This window comes from Coffea eugenioides, chromosome 1 (assembly GCF_003713205.1).
Source record: "Coffea eugenioides isolate CCC68of chromosome 1, Ceug_1.0, whole genome shotgun sequence".
Lineage (NCBI taxonomy): Eukaryota > Viridiplantae > Streptophyta > Magnoliopsida > Gentianales > Rubiaceae > Coffea > Coffea eugenioides.
The window spans coordinates 42,637,214-42,654,472 of record NC_040035.1 but is presented as its reverse complement, the minus strand read 5'-3'; the positions used below and the strand labels follow the sequence as shown (position 1 = coordinate 42,654,472).

General features: G+C 35.8%; 1 protein-coding gene across 2 annotated transcripts; it reads right to left on the bottom strand.

Annotated features, from left to right (window-relative positions):
• Positions 1–5,421: 5,421 nt before the first annotated feature.
• On the bottom strand, positions 5,422–15,425 carry LOC113762086 (DDT domain-containing protein PTM-like). 2 transcript variants are annotated; one of them, XM_027305361.1, is made up of 11 exons: positions 15,263–15,425; positions 14,088–15,073; positions 12,883–13,587; positions 12,524–12,779; positions 11,561–12,397; positions 10,316–10,607; positions 10,051–10,175; positions 9,419–9,885; positions 9,304–9,332; positions 6,909–7,388; positions 5,422–6,815 (listed from the first exon to the last, which is right to left on the bottom strand). In XM_027305361.1, the coding sequence occupies exons 2-11, from the start codon at positions 14,933–14,935 to the stop codon at positions 5,875–5,877; spliced, it is 4,980 nt and encodes a 1,659-aa protein (XP_027161162.1). In that variant the 5' UTR covers positions 14,936–15,073; positions 15,263–15,425; the 3' UTR covers positions 5,422–5,874. The 2 variants fall into 2 exon arrangements, with proteins under 2 accessions (XP_027161162.1, XP_027161153.1); XM_027305352.1 differs by having other exon boundaries at positions 11,561–12,779.
• Between the last annotated feature and the right edge of the window lie 1,834 nt (positions 15,426–17,259).

Sequence of the window (17,259 nt, the reverse complement as noted above, 5' to 3'; positions counted from 1 at the left end):
TCACCCAACAGTTTTTTGGTTGGATGCTCTTGATCAATGTAGCCTTGGGATTGCTACTGGTATCTATACGCTACTTAACCACACCATGTTATAATCTTCCCAGATAATTGGCATAGGATGTAGGTATTTTTTATGATCATCCATACTCATGTATGGTACTGTGTTTATGATAAATAGTATCCCTGCTCCCAACCATTCAACACATACTACCACAGAAACACAGTACATTACCTCTTCTCAGGAAAACCCGGGCACCCTCATGGGATGATGGGAAGCGAGAGGTTCAAGAACTAGTGCTACTAAAGTATCTCACTCAATTTTTTTGGATGAAATGGATCTCATCTGAAGAATTGTAATTTCTAGTTAAGCGTGACGACAAGAAAATCAATTTTGAGAGACTAGTAGTTGCATTTGGCCAAAATACCAAACCAGAATCCCGTAAATGCAATAACATCTTGTATGAATATTCCTGAAGCAGAGGCTCATCAAAAATATGTTGGACTGTCATCTATGGTAGGTTGATCAAAGATGTTAAATTCCTCTAACTTAAAGGATAGTGTGGCAAGAGAAACTTGGTAGTGTTGCAATCCTTACAAAGCTTGGAGGTGCTGAAATCCTTACTAAGGAAAACATGAAATTTTGCTGGTACATGGGAGGGAAAAGTACACGAGTTAGGAATTTGAAGCAGATGGTCATGAAATACAAATGAATGTGAGACGTGTGTATCTCTAAATTGGGACAACAGTTTTAACGTAATCCTTAGCACTAATATTGTTACGAGATATTTGTTCTCATCCCTTATTGTAAATCTTTTAATTTACACCACTCCTCAAAGGACTGACTGTACGTTACATTGGTCCTTTTCTTTTAGGAGGGCCTATAGAGCAAATCCATGAAGAAAATATATTTGTTCTCATCCCAAACATTAGTCGATTCCAGTCCTCGAAAATGACGGGCTCCACCTTTTACTGGTGCTTTCCTTCTAGGAGGGCCTACAGCAAATCTATGAAGAAAACTACAGAGAAAAGGGTGAAACTTGTCTTCTCAATTATGGCACTGGGACGAAGCGGATACCTTTATGGTGGGAAGGGCATTGACCGTCCTACCGTAGGCAGAGGAGTAGAGCATGACACGTGTATTTGGAAATAAAGGTGCTAACAGACCGGTTATGTTGTAGTTCTAACGCGCGTGGAGAATATCAGCCATATAGAAGCATTGTATGTGATTTGGTATATTTTAATATTCTACCATTTTCAAGACATTGATCAAACATGATCAGTTCAATTTCTTTCATTTTCTCCAAAAACTCTCATTTTTTCTTCTTGTATCTTTTTCGTTTTCAATACATCAGTTTGGACCAAAAAAATAAAATAAAATTGAAAATATGTAAAAGACTCATAAATTAACTGAAAAACACTTTATAGACTACCCAAAACATTATCTTTGTAACTTGCAAAAACTTCAAATAAACATTCAAGTACTAACTATTGGTATTTAAAAAATGCACTATATTTTATCGAATCAGAATAAATCCTTATACTTTTTTATTTTTATTTGTTTTTAATATACTCAAGTTTTGGTAATAAAAAGTAAGACAACAAAAGGGTAAATTTGGAATTACATTTTTTAATGTACTCAAAATGAATTTTTTAAATATTATATTTTAAAATGAGCTGTAAATAAACAAATAGTTTAAAGTAAAGGAGGCAAGTGAGATTTTTCAATATTTGTGAGTGCCAAGTAAAATTGTTAGAAACCTCCGGGGAGGTTTATGAAATTATTCCAAACAAAAATTTAGAATGAATAAGTTGCTTTTTATAACGGTTCTAAAGGTTGCTTGAGACTTTATAAATTAGGTGTCTTGAGTTTGCAAAAATAATTTCTTGCATATCTATAGCTAGTGGAAACGGAGTTTAAACTTGCTATAGGTTAGTTTCTTGTTTTCCATTGTATCCTAAAGGGTAATTTGTCATTCAACCTAATTTTATTCTGATTTTATCTAACTAATAAATTAGCTTATGGAAAAATGGGTAAATGGATAATTTATGGAGGAAAGTCATAAAGACCTGGTGTTTTATTGAAAAACGGGTTTATTTTTATTTTATCCGATAAATAAATTTGTTTATGAAAAAATGGGTACTCTGTTCTTATAATGGAGGAAAGCCATAAAGAACTGGTGTTTTATTGGAAAACGGATTTATTTTTATTTTATTCGATAAATAAATTTGTGTATGGAAAAATAGGTACTCTGTTCTTATAATGGAGGAAAACCATAAAGAGCTGGTGTTTTATTGGAAACGAGTTTATTTTTATTTTATCTAATAAATAAATATGTTTATGGGAACATAGGTACTCTGTTCTTATAATGGAGGAAAGTCATAAAGAACTGATATGTGATGGAAAAATAATACTTTAGAATACCAATGGATAACAGTTAAAACACATTCACGGATTTGGTATTTTAAATAATGAGATTGTTTTTAGGGGTGTTTTTATGGTTGTATTTTGGGATATTTTTAGAATTTAAGAATTATTTGAGATATTTTATAAAAATTTCAACCACCCACCACCACCCACTGGGACCACGGGCTAGCGATTTTGTGTATTTTGCACACTGCGTAATTTTATTTGCACATGACGTAACTTTATTTACACAACGCGTAACTTTAGAACAAATTTTTGTGGACCCCACACACGTTGTTAAAAACGAGGTACAAGAAGTGATCTGAACTGTACAATTTTTTTGGGCCGTTGTTCATGAACAGCTCAGGAGCGGTCCATCTGATGACCACTCTTGCTCCTCATCCCACCCACTGCCACCCCCCTTCTCCTCCCTCTCTCCCCCCTTCCCCCTTTTTTCTTCCTCTTTCACTCTTCTCTCTTCTCCCTCTCCTTCCTCCCTTTTCTTCTCCCTCCCACCACCACCCCTGTCACCACCCACCACACACTGCTACTGCCACTCCCACCCCAATTGGCCCCCTCTCCCCCTCACGTTACGTATTTTTATTAATAAAAATTTTTCCCGAAAATGGCCTGCTCTTTATAGCTTTCCTTCATTATATGATCAAAGTACCAGCTTTTAACGAGTATTTTACATCTATTTATTTAGTACTTAAAACAATGATATTCAGTTGTTTCTTTCCCTTTTAGACCAACTCTTTTGACTCGTAAATTTTTGTGCTCTCGAAAAAAAAATTTTGATTAATTTTTTATTGAAATGCAAAAGAAAAAAAATTAATTATGTATAGATTCCAAAAAATACTAATTTATTCACAGGATAAAATCAAAGTAAAATTTTTAGTGAATAAATGGGTTTAACATGTAATACCCGTGTTCCCATTAATTACTATTTATTTTTGACTTTCCTCCATAAAGTGCTCATTTTCCCCTTTTTCCATGAATTACCAGCTCTTTATATCACTCCTCCATGAATTATTTATTTAATTCATGTTGCATGCATAACCCACCAGTCTCCATTTCATAAGTCTAGGGTACCGAAGGATTAATAATTTATTTATCAGATACAGTTAGAGTAAATTGCGAATATGTGGGTTTAACATGTTATACCCATTTTTCCATAAATTTTTTATTAATTATGCAGGGTATCGTAGGATTAATAATTTATTTATTAGATAAAATCAGAGCAAATGCCCAATTATACCCGTTTTTCATTTATTCTTTATAGAAATGCTACCAATTTACAGCTTTGCTGCATGAAGTGCCCATTTACCCATAACATACCAGTTCTTTATGGCACTCCTCCAACATATGAACAAAGCACCCGCTCTTTATGGGTCGGTGTGCAAAATGCACAAAATCACTAGCTCGTGGTCCCAGTGGGTGGTGGTGGGTGGTTGAAATTTTTATAAAATATCTCAAATAATTCTTAAATTCTAAAAATATCCCAAAATACAACCATAAAAACACCCCTAAAAACAATCTCATTATTTAAAATACCAAATCTGTGAATGTGTTTTAACTGTTATCCATTGGTATCCTAAAGTATCATTTTCCTATCAAATATCAGCTCTTTATGGCTTTCCTCCATTATAAGAACAGAGTACCTATGTTCCCATAAACAAATTTATTTATCAGATACAATAAAAATAAACCCGTTTCTAATAAAACACCAGCTCTTTATGGCTTTCCTCTATTATAAGAACAGAGTACCCATTTTCCCATACACAAATTTATTTATCGGATAAAATAAAAATAAATCATTTTTCCAATAAAACACCAGCTTTTTATGGTTTTTCTCCATTATAAGAACAGAGTACCCATTTTTCCATAAATAAATTTATTTATCGGATAAAATAAAAATAAACCCGTTTTCCAATAAAACACCAGCTCTTTATGGCTTTTCTCCATAAATTATCCATTTACCCATTTTTCCATAAGCTAATTTATTAGTTGGATAAAATCAGAATAAAATTAGGTTGAATGGCAAATTACCCTTTAGGATACAATGGAAAACAAGAAACTAACCTATAGCAAGTTTAAACTCCGTTTCCACTAGCTATAGATATGCAAGAAATTGTTTTTGCAAACTCAAGACAACTATTTTATAAAGTCTCAAGCAACCTTTAGAACCGTTATAAAAAGCAACTTATTCATTCTAAGTTTTTGTTTGGGATAATTTCATAAACCTTCCCCGGAGGTTTCTAACAATTTTACTTGGCACTCACAAATTTTAACAAATCTCACTTGCCTCTCTTTTTTTCTTTTTTTTTGGGTGTGAAACTCACTTGCCTCCCTTACTTTAAACTATTTGTTTATTTACAGCTCATTTTAAAATATAATATTTAAAAAATTCATTTTGAGTACATTAAAAAATGTAATTCCAAATTTACCCTTTTGTTGTCTTACTTTTTATTACCAAAACTTGAGTATATTAAAAACAAATAAAAATAAAAAAGTATAAGGATTTATTCTGATTCGATAAAATATAGTGCATTTTTTAAATACCAATAGTTAGTACTTGAATGTTTATTTGAAGTTTTTGCAAGTTACAAAGATAATATTTTGGGTAGTCTATAAAGTGTTTTTCAATTAATTTATGAATCTTTTACATATTTTCAATTTTATTTTATTTTTTTGGTCCAAACTGATGTATTGAAAACGAAAAAGATACAAGAAGAAAAAATGAGAGTTTTTGGAAAAAATAAAAGAAATTGAACTGATCATGTTTGATCAATGTCTTGAAAATGATAGAGTATTAAAATATACCAAATCACATACAATGCTTCTATATGGCTGACATTCTCCACGGGCGTTAGGACTACAATATAACCGGTCTGTTAGCACCTTTATTTCCAAATACACGTGTCATGCTCTGCTCCTCTACCTACGGTAGGACGCCTTCCTACCATAAAGGTTTCCGCTGGGGAAGCACGTTAGTAGCAAATTATACTCGATGGGTACTTTCATAAATCCGTACTTTTCCTGGCTGAAGTCATCTTTAGGGTGACATTTGAACCTCCAATCTCCAACATAATGCAACTATAAAGCTAGAACACGGATATCACCGTAAAGCTAGGACAGATGTTGGTACTGATTTTCAAAATGCCAGCTAAAACATTGTTGTATACAGCCAAACCAAAAATCAGATAAGCATACAAAAAAATATTTTGCTTATCTCTATTGGCCCCAAAACTCAACTTGATAGGGGCTTTAATTTTGAAAAACCTATATGGGACAATGCTGAGACGGGAATTCCCATCTTCCAAAAGATCCAAACCAGGAATTCTTACCGTTTTGACTTCTTCTCTTAATGGTGCTCACTAAGCGTGCGTTTTCTTTCGGCATACTCCACTCTACCACCTCAAGTAAGAGCTTATTGGACAAAGCAGCATTCTAACATGGATTGCAGATCAACTAAAACCATTCGCGACAATTACCACATCTCCAGCCACCATCCCTCAATGACTGCTCAATCCATGGAGAACAATGACTGTGAATAAGGATACCACAAATCTGACAACAAAGGTCAGGGCAGGGTTCATAACGAGTGCACATTCTACAAGGCACTGTATTAACTGCATGTTTAACCAAGCTTGAAGGTTCTTGCTGATTGAAAGATGCATCAACAACACCATCGCTTGGTAGAATGGATGAATTCTCCCAGTTCTCTGCCACATTCTCAGCTGAACCAACTACATCCTGTTGAACACCATCATCAGATGCAAGCAGCTCATTAAATGAAAAATAAGTCTGAGGCTCAAACTCCATATCCTCAAAGCTGAGGTCTTCATAGTTGAACATCATACCATCACCAAAGCCACTTGCAGTAGGATCCCACTGAACCTGAGACAATGACTCGTCTGCAGAGTTAAAGACATTTCCTCCAAAAGCTGACAAGTCATCATGAGCTGAATTGCCAGCTAAAGAACAATCTTCTTCCTTATCACGTTTATTGTGCCTTCTAACAGGCAGTTTTTGTGGCCCGAACCCAGAAACACTTGTAGCATTCCACTCATAATCAACACTAGAGTTCTGTTCGGTTATCTGCTCAACTCTCGTATGATTAAAAAGTAGAGGATCATCCTCTGCTACATACACCACTTGTTCCATTGCAGGCAAATGAGGCATAGCAGGTTCCCGCTTGACTTGCTGAGGGACAACATCCACACTGGGGTCCTTCTCATCTTGCTTTGCAGGCTTACTGCGTGTCTTCTTCTCCTCTAATTGCTTTTTGCTGTCTGGATCCAAGTAAGGGCACACAGGTGATCTAATCCTCCTACACCTGCAACATTTGAAACCCAGCAGATCGGAAATCTTTGACTCCTGGAGTTCAACAGCTTCTCCATGATACCAGTCTGAGAATGACCACAGACCAAAGCAATGTTATTTTCCAGAAAACCAAGGGTAACAAAAAGACAGGTGAAACACATTAGGTATATTGAGCTTACTTAAGCATGTTTCACAGCGAATGTACGTTAGATCACAATTATATGGCTGACGACAAAGGTGGCAGAGGGGCCCAGACAGCCCGAAGTCTCTACTGCCCTTCAGAAGAATATTTTTTGATCTGAAATCACTCCCAGTGTCTTCACAATTTTTCTTCCTCCAGATCAGACCCCAAGAACATAATTTCCGTTTGCTTTTGGATCCGGATTTAGAGGCATTAATTGATTTTGCATCTGAAGCATGTTGTACAGTTTTGACAGCCATTGATGGCTGATCACAACCAATTGGGTTTTCAGCTTTCCTCACCATCACTGGAGCAAATTCCTGTCGCTGCAAAAGTAAAGGACTTGTTGGAGATTCGTAATTATTTTCAGTTTGACTCAGAGCTTTAGAGTGGTAGCACTGCTTGCAAATGATCAGGAATTCAACTTCCTCATTGATGTGAACTGTTGAACTGACAGTACACTGCTCATGACAGGCACCTGTACCAAATTGTCAAGTTTTTAGTTAATAAATTCCAGAATAGAATGAGAAGGGCCAAACTTGCCAACCAAAAAATATATATATTTCTCAATAAGTACACGTCTATACGAAACCAAAGGTGGTCCTAGAGGTGTTCATATTCAGAGCCTCTCGCTTTTTGCTGGTTTAAAATCACATTGCATCTAAGAATAAACAAAATTAACCCAAGGATAATGGAAAACAGACATTAAATGACATGATTAACGTCTGAAATAGGTTGAACAATAATGTTTTACTTTGCATGCACAGGCAAGCATCTGAAATAGCTTGGATGTCAAAAGACAGTTAATTTATTATAAATCCAGCCACATGCAAAAAATTGTGGAGTCATAGGAAACGCATCATCGACAAGCTGAGGGTGCATGTATGGCACATTTCTTTATCTAAATCAGTTCTCTACCCTGAAAGGAAAGAACATAAAAGTTCACAACAAATACATTTCTAACAAACTAAGGGACAAGCCAGCCAGATATTGCCATAGAAAGTCTGAAGCTCAACTACTGTATCCAACAAAAATAAACAAAACTTTCTAATATGACTCAAACAACTTCCAACAATTTCCAAATGTTTTGCACCATCAATGTATTTTTAAAATTTTGTGTTCTCCAAAATATCTATAGAACTTGAAAGCTTTAAAGAAAACAACTTTGTAGCATTTTCTCAGGAACAGAAGATACATCTAAATCCAAAAGCAATGCTTTCAAAAGAAAGCCCTTTCTGCATTCTTCACTCCAATGGCGGAAACAGGAAGCAAATGGTCATTTGTTTCCACAGAAGGCAGAAAAAAGAAGCTTTTCAAAGCAAACTTTATCCATATTCCAGTCCAATAAAAACTAAGGCTGCAAATTTTCCAAAAAAATTGAAAATATTGTCCGGCACAAAAGAACTCTCTTAAACTTCCAAACTAGGCAGAATATACATTCTAGGTTCTTTGTTTTGTACATAGGTAAATTGATTTCACAATTACAAAACAAGAAAGTTCAAAAGAAAACTGTCCAAGAAGATCCGAGAACAGGAGGAAAAGGAATGGTAAATAACAGTTCCCAGGTAGAATCTGAGGAGAAACTTTTTGAAGAAAATTAGTAATTCCCCTTTCTGTTAGGACACAATGTCTTGACTAGAGAGAGATAATGAGATCAATTCTGACCAGAGTGATAATTTATGAAGAGCAATCTGGTAACAAGTTTGTCTCATGTGTAAATTGGGTAAAGACTGAGAGAGTGGCACGGTACTATATTAGACAGTGAAATTAGTGAGAGAGTCCTTGAATGTCACAAGTGACTTTTATCATAGAAGTAAGATTGCATGACAGAAATATAATCTGGTAAACATTACAGTTCTAATAAATTAAAGACTTAGTCAAAATGCATACAGTTGGTCACTTTCCTTAAAGTTTAACAATGTAAAACATGTGAAACTAGCATTTCAAGATTCCCAAGGAGCATGTAAAACACATATGCTAATAGCATTTCAAGATTCTCACGAAGCTGATAATAGTTTGATTATAGGCATGTATAAGAGGACATATCTGCCAAATTAATTGTTACCATCCCTACATGTCCATATTAAAGCTCATCTTTTCCCTACATATAGGGATGGAAGGCTAGATGTGCTATTAAAACTTCAGCCTTTCATTCAACAACTTCCTTTCCTACTTTTCTCCATGACTTTACCCCTCTACTCTTTTTTTTTTTTCTCATTCTTTTTTTTTTCTGGGATTGTGGGTATGGGTAATATGGCTGGCGACGAATTGAACCATAACAAGGCTCTCATTATCTTCAAAAACTTGAACCCGACAAACAAGAAAGTAAAAGGCATAATAACTTTCTAACTTGCTAAAAAAGTCATAAAATACAGAAAAGTATTTTGTAATACCTTTGCAAACACTACACTTGACAGCATCCCTGTGCATAAAAGATAAAGAAAACCTCAATTAATTGACAAATAGTAAAAGAACTAAAAAGAAAATAGGAATATGCAGAAGAATTACCCCATTAAAACATCTTGATTACACAAAGCACAACAGCACATATCCTTAGTATCCCTCTTTCGTGCAAGATAAGAAAATACATCTTTCCGGAAAGCTTTCAACCTCCTCCTTTGCAAGTTTACAGTTGCATTTACGGGCTTGTCTGTTTTTTGTATCAGAACTTTCGCTGCATTTTCTTCAAACTCCTTGATCAAATACAAGGGAATGCGTGTCTCCGAAAACCAATATTTCTCCTTTCCATCTTGGGTTTGCTCCACTTTAATTATGTTCTTCATCACACGAGAAGGAAGATGCTTCTGATTCCCAAAAGCAACACAATATGTAGTATCATTATCAATGACTCTTTTATCACTAACGTAAGCATTTCTAAAAGCAGAAGCCTCTGTTTCTGGGCCTTTTACATCCTGAATATTCTGCTCTGGACGAACAAGATCATTCCATCTCACATGAAAATCTAGGTACCTAACCTGTTACAAGAGTCAATTTCATGAATTAAAGGCAGTCTGAAAAGTAAAAACCATCCAAAACACACTAGCTCATAACATTCTGATGATGGAAAAAATACCAAAGAAAAAAATGAAGGGCACGTATAAATGCACCCAAGAGCAGAATAGGTTGAGAAGAGAACAAACATGAAGTGCAAGCTGGGAAATATTCTTGCTCATCTCAACAGCAGCTCGCCAAACAAGTCGTCTGCTTCTTTTAGGAGTATCAGATGCTTCAACATAGTAAATGCCAGGTATTTTTCTTGAACCACCTGCTACTCCAAAATGTGTTAGTTACTCCTTGCCATGACAACTAGATTTATGTTTATAAAAGAGTAACACAGATCAAATAGGAAAATGAAAATAGAAGCAGTTCAAGTTTCCATGGAAGAGTCAAAAAAACTTTCAGTACCTTGACGTGCAGATTTCTTCACCAGTATGCGAGGCAGAACCCCTTTTTGTAATAAAAGCTTTGTCAGCTTACCACCTCGCCACCAAGTAAAGTCAGCCAATATGTCCTGGCTATCATCAGCAGTAACTTCCGTCATGACAGATGTTTTCCTTCCACGTCTCCCTGGTCTACGTTTCTGAGTGGATCCAGAAGCATTAACAGCACTTGGAGTGACAGAAGACTCAGCTGACCAACCATCAACAAGCTTAACCCAGTCCCCAGAAAGAGCAATGGTACGAATATTTTCCTCGAGCTGCAAAAAAATTACAGTCTTAATGTAACTGGAACGTCAAGTTTAGACATTCAAAAACAGCACAATATGAATGAAGGTACAAAACCTATGAGTTGCTGAGACAAAGTATCTAATGGAACAACACCAGCACCGGCCATAACAATAACAGGCTTTTAAAGCCATAAATGGCAAAAGGAAAAGGCTAGTCTATTCTTAAACCTTGACTTTTCTTCAACTCTTTTAGCGGGGCAGGGGTGGGAAGAAAGATGTGGGAGGGGAAGGGAAATGGAAATAGAGAACAGAATCCCCAATTCACTCATGAGCAACAAAACCATCAACCACCACGAAATATCTGATTCTCACTCTGAAACCTACCTTACCCAATGTATGAATAAGTATGTTAACCTTTTGTGCTATGAAATAAACCTGTTAAATCAGCTAAATGCAGAAATATAATAGATAGAAAATGCAAATAACTCACACAGCAGCAATTAAGAAGTCAGACGAAAATCAGGCTCATCTAAAGCCAGATTAATGAGCACTCGCTACTGCACCATTTATTTGAGAATGTAACTTCCATATTTTACAAACTTTCCTAATCTAAACCGTCAAGTAAAAAACTTTTGCCCTTTCTATTCTTTAGTAAATAAAGTAAAACCTCAATACCTCAACCAAAAAAGGAAAAGATTTCAATACACCAGACAAATGAAAATACTCCACGACATTAAGTGAAGCCACTACTCTTTGCATAGCAGGTTAACTTAAACTGTGGATAAGGGGTTGGAAAGAGTAAGCAATTGTCAGAAAGTCCACTTAGCAAAACCAGTAGATAAACATGATCCACAATGTAAATAAATAAATGGCTAAATTGCTTGAAGTAGAGGTAGTAACTCAATGACTTGTATAAGGGGGCCACAAACAGACACAAAGACACACAAACAGAGAGAGAGAGAGAGAGAGAGAGAGAGAGAGACCTCAAGTAAAAGTAACTTTAATGCACCACAGGTATTAGCATGCTCCATTTGTGTGCGCCATTGTCTTCTAAATGCTGAACTTAGAAAGGGGCCGACAGTTAGACCACTTAGACTCTCCTCCATGAACATAATATATGTAGCAATTCCAGGAAGACATCCCTCTCCACTCTTTGCATGACGAAGACCAGCAAAAATCTTCATAGAACCCTTTATGGCATTTGCCACAGCTGCATTCAACAAGCACCCTCTTTTGCTCGAAACAGAAGCTTTACAACAAAAACACCAACTACACCTTTCCCTTGGTACTTCAATGAGCTTTTTCTCTGTATGAGGCCAGAAAAAGCGCATAGCTGCTGACGAAAATGCTTTTACTTGAAGTGATATATTAGCGGAAATAAGTTTCCGACGATCTGATGAGTGAGACCCAGAAACCTGGTTTTCTTCAGATGAAAGAACTGCCAGCTTAGCAGCAGCTGATGCAGAAAAATCTCCATGTAGATAGTTATTGACATATCCCTGGGCTTTAAAGGAAGATCCCATGTATGAGATAGCATTTTCTGTACTATGGAAACTTTTACCAACCCTGATCTTGATGTGTTTATAGGCAACAGCAAGTTTAGGTGTCACATAAGGTCCACTCACGTAGTCCCTGCAATTACCAAACATATTTGTTGACATACATGTAGCAGTCTCTGGGCCTGACTTTTCTTTTGACATGAAATCAGACTGAACAGTCCCCTGGTCAAGAGAACCTGGAAACACAGTGTATTTCACTTGAACCTCCCCAGGGATATTCATTTGAGGGCCAACTGTTTCTATAGATGCATCTCCATTTCCCTGTTGAACAGCATGATCAGATGTTACTGCACTCAAAGAGGCCTTGTTCATGTTTCCTGAATTAGCACCAAAAATACAGCTTGAAGTATCCTCACTTCGGGGTGTCTCTGGAACATTATGACTTACCAAGCCCAATGGCATTACAGATGATGGCACGGTGCAATTAAGATGCTCTTCTGCTAACTGATGATCAGCAATTTCAGATGTTTCAGTAAATGAAATGATGTCTTCTGGAATTTCCCAATACTGGATGATAGCCTTGAATATTTCCTTGTACATAACAATATGCTCCATACTTGAAAGAAGTGCTTGAAGGACACATGGAATATCATTTTTACTGTAATATCTTGCGCAGGAATGTAAATTTGTTGAAGCATTTAGCCTGAGAATTCAATGTTAATCATAAACATGAAGCTTTAAGAAAATTCATTAGCATTTAAAAATAAACGAAAGAAAAGCAATCCAGATAAGGAACAAGTACATACACAAGTAAATGATCACAAGCACCGATAAATGCTTGAGAATAGACATCAACACCAAATACTTCGGCTCCTTTTAATGTGGTTCCCTTTGTGATTCTTGGCCCTACCTTATTTATTGTACACTCGGGACAATACCATGGCCCTTCTGGTATGAACACTTTGCACACTCCTATGCATCTGGAATGATAAGATGCTGGGCACCCATCACAACAAAGCAAGGTCCCATCCATGCCACAAAGACGGCATTCATCGCCATTACCATCCTGATCCATATCCGAAATACCATCTTGTCCCTGAACACTCAACCCCAGATTACCAGAGTTGGAAAATGACTTCATTTCACGACTTTGGGCAATAATTTGCATTGCTTCTTGACCTTTACAAGCAGAAGTTTTGGAATTTCTAGGATGAACTCTTCTTGGTCCAGCCACGGGAGCAACAACCATTCCCGTATCTGGATCTATTCCCCCTTCTGATTCTTCGCGAATGTCAATCTCTGCTCTTAATTCCTCAGAATCTAAAACATCATCACACAAGATTTGCAAAATCAAGAGCTTCTTACCAGCAGATAAAGTGTAATATTCTCTCTCCAGTGCATGGATAAAAAAACCTTTCCATTCGGGACCATCTGTGTAGTCCATCACCATTAAATAGTGAACCAGATAAATAGGCCAGGTCAATGTATCTAGCAAGCTCCAATCCATGCCTCTGCAAGCAAGAAAAGTAACCTAAATAAGCCATGTTATAAAAGAACTGCATCTTACCATACATCATAAGAAAATTAAGATTGCTTAAAGTGGTGATCACTGCTTTCATTTCTCAGATCTATCACAACTCAAACTTACCATTATCATAGTCAATGCACAAAGAAATGCTGAAAATGACCGCACAACAATTAGCTTGGAAATTCTAACAGGATTCATGGTTATTAATAACAACATCTTTTAACAACTCCTAATCAGGCAATACTTGCTTACCAGAACAGAGCGGTAAATGATACTGGATGCTGATGATATAAAGTATCAGGAAATCTAGTACGTGGAAAATTAGATTTCTGTATCAGTATTGGTATGACTGTGCAGTGGAACCAAGAACTGAATCAGTATGTGATGGCCACAAGATCGGTAGTGCTTGCCTCTAGTACATAACTTACCAACAAATACATTCATAACCCATTAATTTTTCAGAAAAAGATGAAATTCAATTACCTCAAGCACTTTGATGCGAGCTCCGAACCATCCACTGAGAGCTTTTCGAAATAATGCCTCAAAACACGCATGAGAGCTACATGGACAGAGTCCAACAATGTGTTCGGAGCAGAACAGTTGAGTGATCCCACAAAATCATCCAGTCCAAAGGGACTCAAAAACAGCTGAATACTAAACGAGCGCAGAAAACTATATACGGAAAGAAGGTGCGACACATCCTCTGCTGGAACCCCAATATTCCACGAAGAGGGAGGCAACTCTGGTGGTGGAACAACCGGCACTTCCACCTCTGAACTGATTTCCTCATCCTCACAGGAATCACTCACTGAGTCAACATTAGCATCATAATCAATTTGAACGCCCTCAATTTCAGCATCACAATTAGCATTAATCAACTCGCTAACTGCAGACGTTTCTTTGACCTGAGCATTGGCAACGACATTTGCAGACTCTAATGGGACCACATTCTCGGTTTTCAATTCATTAATCGCCTCTACATCCTTGTCTTTATGCAACAATAAAGCATCCAACTTATTTTTGCGCTCCATCCACTCACCGTCTATTTCACTCTCATCAATCAAAAAGCTCCTCACTTCACCACTCTCCAAATCCTCACAATCCCCATCCTCATAATCAACCCTATACAACCCCGTATCATACGAAACAACCTTCCCCAAATAAAACCCACTCCCCTCGAATTCCTTCCTCACATAACACCCCACCAGCCTCTTCGACCGTGTCACTACTGCCCTCTTCTTCCCATCTACATCCATTTCCACATTCTGAACATCAACTCTCTTCCTTTTCCGCCCCCTTTTCCTCTCCAATCTAACTTCCGCATCCTCCATCTTATTTCCAATCCTCAATCAAATCCAAACCAACTCCCAAATGAATCCACCACAAATCCCAGCAAAACCTATCTAGGGTTTCGAGGTGCCCTCCCTTTTTCCAGTAACAAACAGAAACCATCTAGCTTCCAATCAAACCTATACAACCACAAGAACAACAACAACAAAAACCAAATCCAAATTCAGAAGCTTAGGGCTTCATTCCATAGCAAATAAATCAAATTAAAACCATCAATCAGAAATTCAAAAAAAAAAATATTAAGGATATCTTGAAGCTTCAGTCAATCGATTTGACACAAATGTTATATGGGAAAATCGAAATCGTACCTTTGCTCTGAGATGATTCGCCGCCATTGAGATTTCGGGATAGAGCCCTAAAAGATAGAGGAAAACCTGAACCACACTTGTAATTTATGGTAAGTCGTGCTCAATTATAATGGTGAATTGGGGGATTGAGGGCGATGGGGTCTCTCTCTCTGGGTCTATTGAGTAGTAGTAGTAGTATTTGAGTAGTATTTGATGATTTTTGCTACCATATTTTGTGTTTCATTTTTTCTTTTATATTTCTGTTGCCTACTGGGCTGATGGAAACCAGGGCGAATCCCACCTGGCCACTCGTGAGTTGTGACTCGCTTGCCTGAGTCGGTCCCGAGGATTTTCATTATACATTTATTTCATTATTATCAACGATTTTTTCTATAATTTAATTTAAAAGAAAACTATATATTCAAGAAAAGTTTGAACTTAATTGTACTTTTGAAAAAGATCTGGGTCTAGATTTCTGGTTGTATATCTAACATGTTTTTACTTTTTTGGTTATAAAAATAAATAAGGAATTACTCATCTTATCTTAAAAGAAAATGTAAGAAATTAATTTTTACTTATACACTTATGTAAATGAATACTTTATCTAATTTTTTGCACTATACGTTCACTGTTACTTAGAGAAGATAATAAGATAAGTACAACTTGAATTTCACTCTAAGGAATAAATAAATTTAAAGTTTATTCTAAATTTGTTTGATTGAAAATTTTTTAAATTTGTTCGATTATAGTTTTTTTATTTTTTTTTGTAAGTAAAAGATTTTAAAATTGGAATCTCCTACTTATCTCCTCTATAGAAATGTAAACAATTAACATCATCTTTGATGACTAAAAAAAAGTGTTAGCATCAATTTCATGTTTTATTATCTATTATTTTCCTCCAAAACTAATTTTTCCTAATATCCATAGCATGACAAATATGTAGCAGTGATATCACTCAGTTAAAATTGTAATTCTGAAAATGATAGATAAAATTTAAGAATTATGAATTTCTTTTAAATCAAATCTGTGCTTTTCCATTGGTAATTGGGGGTCAGAGATCGTATGCTGGGAAAATAATAATATGAACAATTGAAAAATTTTCAACAAGACACCAAATATTGACAAGAGGCCAGAAGAAATTATTAAGAATTAGGTGCCTGAAAATATCCGTATTGACGCGGACAAGCTGAGTCAACTCGCTTAAAATGAATAAAATTCCGAGTGTGGGTGAGCTTTAGTGGACTGTTTTAGTACTATAAAATCCCAATAGCACGGTACATAGAACAGGACACCAACCTTAATAATATGAACAATTTGGCGGGAAGAGCTGTGGTGATTTAGTTGTCACCCGCCAACAATTTCATTGTTTTGAATTTATAAAAGCAAAAATGTTTTTTAAACTAACGGTCACTTCCTAGAAATTTTGGGTACCTAACTTAAATTCGCAGGGTGTTAATTGTAAATGGCTATATTTATTTTCCTGGTTTATTGATTTTGCATTTTTTCTTTTCAAGAATTTCTTTTTTGGGTTTCTTTTGAGTTTTAATTTTAAGAACTTCAAAATACCATTTCACTTACTTATGGCTGTTTTTCTATGTTCAGTTTTAAAAGTATCCTCTTGAAATCTTACTATCATGAAGTTGTTTAATTAAATCTAGTTTAACATTTGTGCCAATTACTTATTCTTTTTTATCTATTCAACACTTGCATATTATATGGAGAATAATAATAACTCTACTATTTGAGAATGTCTAGCCCATGTTGCAAAGATGTTTAATTCCATAACAAGTGATTGAAATTCAAGTAGTTAGTCATGATGTTTCTCAATCTTCTCAATCATGTGAACTATGAATAATAAGAGAGAAATTCTGAAATTGATAATTACATTTGTGAAAGTAGTTCAAAAAATGTAGAACAAAGTGTCAAAACCAAATTCTATAAGTCGCTGCATGATATACAAAACACAATGAATACATTTGCTTGACACTTAAAATATAATTTTTAGTAATTTAAAGTTT